General features: G+C 28.3%; 1 protein-coding gene across 2 annotated transcripts in view; it reads left to right on the top strand.

The window, feature by feature from the left end:
- The first annotated feature begins 166 nt into the window (after positions 1 to 166).
- The window catches only part of Vha44 (V-type proton ATPase subunit Vha44), a 36,806-nt gene continuing 25,892 nt past the window's right edge, over positions 167 to 11,080 (top strand). The window contains exon 1 of one of the 2 annotated variants that reach the window (XM_067281794.1): positions 167 to 284. In XM_067281794.1, coding sequence (XP_067137895.1) covers positions 265 to 284 — 20 coding nt within the window. In that variant the 5' untranslated portion in view covers positions 167 to 264. Of the gene's footprint in view, positions 285 to 422; positions 443 to 11,080 lie in introns of those variants that run through there. The other variant, XM_067281795.1, reaches the window with a different exon arrangement.

Below are 11,080 nucleotides of genomic sequence, written 5' to 3'. Positions count from 1 at the left end.
CAGTAATCACGTGTAATAAATAAAACAATTTCAATTTAAGAAGCTTAAAAATATATTCGAAATCGAAATTGATTTATTACACGTGATTGTAATATACATAATTATACAGTTATGTGTTTAAAGTTTTCAGTTTTTCTTACTGTAAAACGAAAACAGAAATTTCATAATGCATAATATTCGAGTTAATCACATGAGTAAGCTGGGTACTTGTACAGTTTATGGGACGTTGCTCTGTGTGATGCTGAGTGCTTAATGTGATAGTAAATGTACTACAGTTTTTTCATGTTTTCTGCATTATGTATGTTTATATTAAAAGTAATTAGAAATATGCTTTAAAAATAATCAGATTTATATGGAAGAAAGATGGAAGGACCTTTAACCTTGCCTCGGATACAGAGCCCAAAATTCAATCTTTTATGCAAAAAACAACTTAAATAATGAGGTATAAATTAAAGGGGTTTTTAAAGTGATAAAGTATATGTTTTTATTTGTTTAATTGATTTATTCGTGTATTTTTATGGTTTGTTAGAGAGGGGTGGGGCATGCACATTTGTCTGATCCAGACTCCATCTCACTTCTCTTTGGCCTTGGAAATACTAAATATATACTATATAAAATTGTTTTGAAATTATTATATCATAATTAAAAACAAAAACTATAAATTTTTGAGATTTTGAAAAAAAAAAGCAATTGACCCAACAACAAATCACTAAGGAGCCAATTTATTTAATTAATTAATGGTTTGTTGTTGGGTGTGATTGAATGACACAGTCCATATTTCATTGCTGTCTGAAGAAGAAAAGTTAATTTTTGACAAATAGACTAAGCTTCCGATATGTTTTAGAAATATTATCATCATTTATTACAGTTTCCGAAGAGATTGCTAAATTAATACAAAATTACATCTACTAAACTGGTTATTGCCGCAAACTTTTTAGGAATTATCTATACTTATAGCTGAAAGTGTTTATATATTTTAAAAAATTGTGAGATTGTAAAAAGCATGTGTTAATTTTATTGCTAGTATTATTATAAATTTAATACTACTAAAATGTTGTCTGATATTATTTGTAGAGAACTATGTGATTTCATTATATGTAATGGTCAGTTCCGTAACTAGGATTTTGGACACCTATGGCCAAGAATAAAAATGGCATGCCTTTTTAATTTTTGATATTAAATAAAAATAAAAATGGCTGTTTATTTCTGAAATATATGTTCGTAGAAATTACAGATAATAAATACTATATAAATATAATTATAGAAGTTTTTTTGTGTTATTAATTTCGAATACATATTATTCCAAAACCTTCTCGTTGGTGCCTTTATTAAATCGGCGCCTATCGCAGGAGCCACGTTGGCCATACCCTAGTTACGGCTCTGATAATGGTAGACCAATTTTCCTTTTAACTGCAAATATAGCCTATGCATCTATTTAAAAGCTGATAGTTGTATTTTATTTCTTTTCTAAACGAGACTGAGATATTAAAAACAGTACATTAATACAATCATTTTGAATAGAGTTTAGTTTAAAAGTTAATGACAGAAATCTTTTAAAAATAATAATAACCTAAATAGTTTTTCTTTTTAATTTTTGCTCCATAAAAATAACTTGGGTTGGTTTTCATATTTCAAGAGCTTCCTTAAGAAATGAGATGATAAAAACAAAATACTGAAATCAGACTACCAAACATGGTTTAGTTTTAGAAATTTTTTTGTAAAAATACTTGCACAGTACTAAGGATAAATCAACAACAACAGAAAAAGATTTAAGAATTATTATTATTATTTTTAATAATCTTGAAAATGAAATAATTTCTAATTAATTAGCTTTTGTATTCATGAAGTTTATAACAAATTTAATAATATAATTTTTTGTACCTATGAAATAATAATAAAATAAGATGACGTATTGCATAAAAAACAGTACTAATTATAAATATCTTTTATCAGAAGAGGATAAAACAGCTGTTTTTGTTACTCTTTTGAATTAATTAATTATACTCTTAACTAAGGAACACTAATATTTTTGATGTGGTTAATAGGTCATATTCAGGCAAGAACAGTTGAAAGTGGAATCATTCCACTTTTAACTGGAAGAAAGAAATGTTGAACGATTCAGTGGAAGTGATTCCACATTTCCATTGTCCACAACTGAAGATGGCCTGCTAACCAGGTTGAAAATGTTAGCAGTTGTTAAGCTTCACTACTATTAAAGGTTCATTTGTTAATTTATTAGAAGGGTTTTATTTCTTTAATTTTCAATTATATTTCAATCATTTTTAGAATTGATTTCCTTCTTGATTGTTCATTTCTCGTGAATTTTATTATTTATTATTTGGTTCCTAAACAAATTCAATCTGTTAATCTTTTTCTTACAACAGGATCAAAATTATTAAGAAATATTTTCATATAAAAAGTTTTTGGTAATTTCAAAACTCAATCATTTAGTAAATCTTTTTTGTGTAATTAAATATTTTATGTATTAACTATTAGATGTCTATTTTATTTTTGTAAGTAACAAAACAATTTGATAACTGATATATATTGAGCTGACTGATGCATATATACCTGATGAAATGTTTGTTTTTGGGTTGCAATTTGAAAAAATTATAGACTTATAAATTTCCACTGTCGTCCATCCTCCGTCCGTCTTTCCTTAATCTTGAGAACGGAGTTAGTTAGATGAAAGGTGAGACCAGATATGGAAACCTTAGGGACTGGAAGCACCAATTAACTATATATGAATTTCTGATGCAAACTGAAAGTTGTGTTATTTCAATTCAAAAAATTTCCCAAAAGCATTTAATAGATGACTGGCATGACTCCATTGCTAATGGAAAAGTATGAAGTACAGGAGCAAGACACTACTAATAATTTGAGGTGGAGAGCATATATTTTAAATTACATAATTTAAAAATATGATTAAAAGTTGCAGCCTGGCATTGTAAAATGTCACAATAAATAATTGTTCGTTGAATTTAATTTGTGAATAACTTTTTAATTAAAATAACACACATTATAATCAGATATTTTAACCTATTAATATTTCTTCCTGTAAGAGAAATATTAAGAGATGATCAACTAAAACGTGATTGAAAATTAAATAACATGGAAATTAAAACAACAATTATGGAAGTTTAATAAACATTGAGTATCTCAAATTTGAAAAAGAAACTAATGAAAGATTTAAGAAAAACTCCAATTCTGAAAGTTATCAAAATATAAATTAATTTATCAATATTTGTATAATTGTTCACTTTCGAAATTTTTGTTGACAAACTGTGTACAACATGCAAAATTACTGGTATATGTGTTGAAACTCCATACATTTATTTATAGGATATGCCTTAAATATTTTCTTAATGCTGATTCAAAATATGACACGTTTGTTTCCTTTTGTTTGTTTTTAAAATAAATCAATTTATTAAATTATTGGGGATGTTGATAAAAGAAAAGATTACTACTATATAAATGGGCTAGCAGTCTTCTCAATCAATTACTGTAATTTTATTTTTTTTCTGAATTAATAAATTTATTTCAAAAATTATTAACTAACAAATTTCATTAATACCATTTTACTTATACATTTATTATTATTGAGTCTTAATGATATAATTAAAAATGTGCATTTTGTGTTCTATGTTCTTGATTTTTATACTCTTATCTGTTCATTGTTTTCTAAATATCATATTTTATGAACTCTAGATAATACAATAAAAAATAATAATAAATTAAACCAAACAGTAATTTCATGGATTTAGAATTTAATTATAAAAAAAAATATTGAAATGATGAAGTTTAGTTTGAGATTATTACAAAAATAGGCTTGTTTTAATTTTTGAGATTAATCTTGGTTTAATTTTAAGAATTGTGAGAACTATTGAGATTATTGATCTCAGTTTAAACTATAATAGTTGTTTAGATGTTGGACCAAGAAATAGTTAATAAATCAATATTTTGTACACAGTATTTGGAATGTTTAGTACATACACATTATGTACTTAATTGCAATCTTCACTATGAGACTCATCTATATTACTACAAACTAAATAAATTTCATATTAAATACAAAAATCAAATTATTCTTCTATATCCAAATATTTGCATATATTCTATAGAAATCCTCAAAATTCTATTGACCACCTTTGTTTATACTGTCAAGCACTTCAAGAACAGAGAAAAGAACTATTTCGTGACATTCAAAAGATTTATCATTCATTATCATCTATATATAAATCATATAAATATGTGGAATTTGTTAAATTAGTATTTAAACATCTCAATTGTGACTAAAATATTTGTATTTTGTTACTTAAGCTTTTCACATATTTGTAAAAACTGTTTTCTTTTGTTATCCTTAGATAGAAGTAATAACCCTAAATAGGTAAAATTGAGTGATTGATTGAAAATATAAATAGTGTTTGGCTGTATAATTTGCATACTAATGCAAATATTCAAAAAAGAAAAGCTTCCAACTTAAAATTTAATTTAAATTTAGAATAATCTGGAAGAAAATATTGACCCAGAGCAGGACTTGAACCCACAACTCCCACTTACCATGCAGACATGTTGCCAATTTAATCATTAAATCTTTGCTTTTAGGAGTACTAATTACTTAATTCATATATAACCAGTATGGTTACATATACAAAGATTGGATTGGGATCTGGGTAGTGTAACTGGTAATGCATCCGCACAGTAAGCAGTAGTTACAGGTTCAAGTTTCACTCTGGACCAATCTTTTTTCCAGATTATTCTAATTTAAATTAAAAATTAAATTTACTTCTAATCATTAAATTAGCTTTGCTATAGCCTATTAAATAATCCAGCAGTTCATTTAGTATATCTAATAGAATTGTGTTTGTGTTGTTCAGAAATGTTTTTTCATATCATTATGCAAAAAGTTTTTTACTGACAAACAGATTGTGAATAAGATCTTTGTTCTTCTCCAAAAGATAAAGGAGTTGACAACAAAAATGTGTTTAGCTAACATAGTGCATGCATTGAATAATAATGATTATCTGTATTTTGTATAGATGAATGTAAATTTTTATACAAGATGTATGCAGAGCTATGGACTATGTTCACTGGCAGCCCTCACATTTGCAATATTTTCTGGGGTATACAGTTCTTATTGTATCCAGAGGCTTCTTTTTTAGTGCAGAACCAGTTTTAAGTTGTTATTCCATATTATAATAGCATGTCTGGACAGCATAGGATTATTTTGATGGATGTTGAACTAACAGTGAAATGACCATTGAGTGGCCACAATACAATCGTTATTTTTATAACATGCTTTAATAGTGAACATGCACTGTGCACCTATCCACTAGTTTATGATTACTGAATCCTATACTCTTGACAACATAGTGTCTGTGAGCAAGGTATACCGCCCCATGAGTGCACAGAAAAAATTGACTTTCAAAACTTTCCTGTTTCTCTGGCTCACCCTGTATATATAAAGAAGGAAAAGGACTACAGACTAATATGTTATTTTTGTTAAGTTGTATATTCTGTGTTGATTTTATAAATTTGACATTTTTTTTTTAAATCCGAGATTTCTTTTTGTTTTGGAATATTTAGCAACTGTAATAAACAAAATTGATTTGAATTAGTGAGGATGCATTATATTCTTATTCTGTTCTTCAAATAAACAGATTTAAAATTGTTTAATTGTTTTATTTTTAATTTATACTTGAAGAAGCATTAAAAGAAAAAAAAACAGTTATATTTTAAGTATTAGTCCTCTTGTTATTTTACATAACAATTATTCTAATACTAAATTTTTTGAATGTTAAATTTGGTTATCAACATCAATATGCATGATTTGCCTTTATTTTTATTCTGTTGTTTTAATTTTGCTTACCTGAAATACATTAATATACTAGTTAAAAATGTCAGACTTGTACAATAATTGTTTGATGGAATTATAGATTTCTAATAAATAATGAATAAACTCCAGTTTATTATACTATATAAAGCTCTAGTAAAAAAAAATTTGAGTTTATATAGTAAAAGATTCTCTATATTTAATTATTGTATTTATTATGTTACCACTTGTGAATGCAGTGCTTGATCTACCCAAAACACAAACAAGTTTCTGGATGACCCAAAATTTTTTTTATGTAAGATGCCAACTTTTAGGGAGAATCCATTAATCTTTCATTAGGAGAAGCCTAGGGACTGATCGCATGTGGGTGGCGATGCTGGAGGCAAAGGTGACACATGTCCTTATAACAAAACTGTTTATTAAAACAAATGAGAGGCTTACACATAAGTTGATTGAGAGTTCCTTGATGAAAAACTGTTCTAGTGTCTGTCCAAGTCTGCGGAATGGTAGAGGTTCACTTCAATCGTTGGATTGTGCACAGAGAGTTAGTTCCTAGATGGCCCCGGGGTAGGGATGATGATGGTCTGTTGGTTGGCTTGGATTTGTATCTGTCGAAGTTAGAAAGTGTCGGGATTATCCTGAGTAGAGGCAACACAGATTTATTATGCTAAATTCACGAGGAGAACTCTTCTCTGACCTTGAGATTTGGGGTTTTTATAGGACTACCCTTTGAATCTCACTTTTTCATTGGTTCTGTGTCCCTTTTTCCTCTTCCTGATTGATCATTCTTGTGTCTCCAGGCGAAAGCAGAGACCAATTCGGGTTGCGAGTAAGGTCCGCACCAGGGGGGGTTTCCTCCGGCATGCTCTGTTGACTTGGACTGAGAGGTGTTAATTGAGCTTTGAGGCTTGCACTCGTATTTTACTCTGTTATTGTCTTTTCCTGAATGTTTTACAACTGAAACAGTTTTTCAGATGTTTTTGTTGTTGTTTACCCCTAACGTGTTAAAGCCTAAATGACCTAACAGATGTCCTTTTGGTTATTAAAATCCCCTTTTCTTGATTGTTTAAACCCTGATGCTGCCTTGACAAAGCTCTCGGCTGACATTCCCTTACATCGTTTATCTTTGCATCCGTTTATCTAAATATGAGTATATAAAATTACTTGTCCTGATTTGCTGATTGATTCATCATCACTCAGAGCAAACTGCTGAACCTAAAGAGGTGAAATTTGGTACACAGTTAGGATACGTCATAAAAACGCACACTAAGAAGGAATTTTTCGAAATTCCCCTTTAGTCGAAGAACGCCTTAGAAGAACACCTTTAGTCTTCATTGAGTACTTAGGTGTATTAAATTGATAACACTTCAGACATTGTTATAAATATTTTTATATATTTCGATTTTTTAACCAAATGTTTGAACTGTTTTAAATTTGAATTTGTTATTGCATATTGGTTTGATTATAGAATGATTGTAAACATTCCAGAAAATTGACCAAATTGAAAACAGTTAGTTTGATTCTCAGCAATTCTCATCATTCTCAGCAGTAGGTGTTATATAACAATTACTATGGCTGTTGAAATACTGAATATAAATGGTGCTTGCTTGCAAAATCCACATGGGCAAAGTCGCAGGTAACAGCTGGTTTTGATATAAATATGTAGTTTTCCCTCCAGTCTTTTTTCTACATCACTAACATGATCTCTTTGTCTGATTTCTCAACCGAATTTTGCCGTCTTAGGAATTTTATAATAAATTTTGATTTCAACTCAATTTTGGAACCTCACAGTTTTTCTGAAAGAGCCTTGGTCTCATCAAGTTCAGATAATCAAGTTTTCATTGTGTCTTATGATCATTGTATATTATGTATGTAGTTAAACTAATCTTATCAGGATTTAATGAATACCTATACTTAGCAGACAAAACATTCAGTCTTGGCATGGCAATAAGACTACTAATGTATTTTAATGTTGATTTAAGTGGACAATGCCTTCTGCAACAGACAAAATTTCTTACTCTCTCTATTCTTCCAAGACCTTTCTTAAACAGACAGCACAGTGAATTACATGTCTCTTATAAATATCATTTAGAAATACCAGTACATAGTTATATTCAGTGTCATTGTTTCATAGGATTTCTGTGTTTTTAACCATATTAAATGAGTTTCCACAGTTCAGTTTTACATGACACTAATCCTGATATGTTGTATGTCAAACATTAGTAGATTTACACCAGCCATTATAGAAGAAAGAAATTTAAAAATTTGCAGAATTTTGAAGAAAGGAAAAATAACAGAAGCAGAATAAATTGTCGTCTTCCTATTTGGAAGATATGGATAGCATAATTGGTGAAGTCATATGACTGGCTCATAGGAATTGTGGTTTTGAGTTCTGCCACAGGCTAAGCCTTTTCTTCTGGATTGCTCTAAATTGATTAATTATTAACTTCCAATTATGAAATCAAGTACATGAGAAAATAAATTTGATTAAGGAGTATCAAAAAAGTAGTAGGAATATGACTTTTAGCCTTAACTACCCAATTCACAAAATTTACAAAATGGCTGTTTTCACAGTTCTGACACACAACTCATTATCATCAAGATTGCAAAGAGAATATTAATGGAAAACAATGTAGAAATAAATGAAGTTCAAGTGAACAAGTCAAACAGCTTGTTTGGAAATGATTTGTTAATACCAGAATGAATATTTTAATCAAGACAAAATACGTTAATAATCCTATTACCAAGCTAGCACCGGATGCTTTCTGATATTTCTGTAGAATGCATTTAATTCACCAACATGATTATGTAAATTAACTAGTAAGCTAGGAAGTGTTGAGATAGTTGTGGCGATTTAACAAAACAATTCCCAAAATAGGTTTTAAAGGAAATAAAAAAAACTCATAAATAACTAAATTCAATCAAATCTTCTTGACTTTAACACTAGGGAAAATCAATGTTTTCATCATTTTTAAGAATTAAACTAGTTTTCTGCAAGTTTCTAATTCTTGGGCTCTTTTCTCTAGTGATATTGTAATTCCTCTTCACTTTCTTTTTTATTTCTTTAATCATATCATTTTTTAAGATAAAGATAAACTTGTATTATGTTCCACAATTAGTCATCATATACTCATATACTCATAAACTTGTATTATGTTCTGCAATTAGTCATCATATACTCATAGCTAAACAACTCTGCTGTCACTAAAATTGTGAAACACGTGACAGTAAATTTCACCCACATCTCAGCGGTTTACAGACCGTGTGCTTTTTAAGAAATCCCAAAATATATTTTATAAATCAGTTGAATATAGGTTTTCTTTCAAAAGATAAGCTGTACTAGCTTTGAATTATCTAAATTTATAGTTCAAAATTCAAATTAACTGTCTTATTTTTTAATGTTAATTTAAAGGTAAGTTTTAAAGAGGATAATAATATGTTTATCTAATCTATTTAACCAATGATTTAGCTAATGATTTGATTTAATTAAATTTGACTGTATAAGTATAAAAATTCTTACACTACTTCACACTTTGATCTTTATTAAAATCTTAACTTAAAGTCAACATTATGAAACTCATGATAAAATTATTTAAAGTAACTTTAAATAATTTTATAATTTGTAATGTGTCTTCTGAATCATTTTATTTTTGATATTAATTGAAATTTCTCTAATGTGTGATACATTTTAAGAATTTTAAAACAGGTATATTTTTATTAAATTTTATGATTTTATACATGTTAAAATTTATCAAAATTAAATTAGTAAGATTTAAACTGATATCAGATGAATTATATTGATTTATTTTATATCAGTTTGATTAGTTTGTATGATTCAATTGTTTATCAATATTTAATTATTTAAATACTATAATCAATAGAAATGTAATATATTATCATGTTCTATTTACGTAATAATTTAACTCAAAATTAAATTATAAAATTACTTATAAGTAAAAAACATTAAGTACATTTTAAATTCCAAGAATAGACTGCATTTTAACGAATATAAGATGCATTAACATCTCGAAACTCAATATATTTATAATAAGCCAAATAATAGTATATCAGATTATATCAGGCTACTTTTCCACAGTTATATTTTTAAAATATCAGGTAAGTCCATTATTTTTTAAATCTTCTTCTGTAGCCTGATATTGTAACTTATTATTTATCATTACCTCTTCAGTAAAGAACTTTGTAATTACTTATAAATTAGCACTACATCATCCTTAAAAGTTTTCCCTTTTAAAAAGTTCTGCAAACTACAAAAAAGATGATAATCACTGGGAGCAATATCTAGCAAGTATGGAGAATGAGGTAAAATTTCCCACTTGTAGCTTTCGAGTTTTTGTAGTTATTTTTGCAGCATATGGTCTAGCATTGTCATGTTGCTAGAGAACCTGCTTTCTGTTAACTAATAATGATTGATTTTTTTTTCAATTTTTCATTTAAATGCTCTAATTGCTTACAATACATTTCAGCTGTAATTGTCTGATTTGGTTCTAATATCTCAAAGTGAATTACACCTTACATATCCCACCAAATACACAAACTACTTTTTTTTTGGATGCAACCCACCTTTTACAATCAGTTTTGACTGCTTGTCGCGATCCGTCCATTGTCTTTTTCATTATTGTACAGGATCCATTTTTTGTCTCCAGTAACCAGCCGATCAAGGAAAGGTTCTAAAACAATAGGGATAAAAGAGACGTGTAAATGTTTATACGTTGTTGTTGATTAGCTATTGACAGTTCGTGTGGTATCCATTTTCCTAGCTTTGAAACTTTTCCAGTCTGTTATAGGTGTCTATGAACAGTTCCTTGGGATGAATTTAAACGTTCTGCAATTTCATCAACTGTTTGTTAAAGACGGTTCTGCTTCAACTAGTGCAGAGAGAGCATCATCATCAAAGTCAGCTGGTTTTCCTGTATGAGCTTTATTCTCCACACTAAAATCATTGTGTCTAAATCTGTCAAATCGCTTATGCACCGTCCTTACACTAGTTAGTTTGATTGTGTAGAGTATTTATTTTTTCAGCTGCATTTGTAGCATTTTCACCACTTAAAAATAAAAAGTGTAAAGCATGTCTTTTATATTCATCAGTTACTTCCATTTTAAGAAAAATAACAATTGAAATGTTCCCAATTCTGAACAGTATCATATGAATGAGATCCAAATTCACACTTTGGTGTAAAAAGTATCACATTAGATTTGTGTTTTTAACAAGAAAACAAGATTTTTCTC

The sequence above is a fragment of the Centruroides vittatus genome, unplaced genomic scaffold (genome assembly GCF_030686945.1).
Source record: "Centruroides vittatus isolate TY-2023 unplaced genomic scaffold, ASM3068694v2 contig_926, whole genome shotgun sequence".
In the NCBI taxonomy this organism is placed as follows: domain Eukaryota; kingdom Metazoa; phylum Arthropoda; class Arachnida; order Scorpiones; family Buthidae; genus Centruroides; species Centruroides vittatus.
The sequence above is the reverse complement of the archived record's forward strand: the minus strand, read 5'-3'. Positions and strand labels throughout refer to the sequence as shown.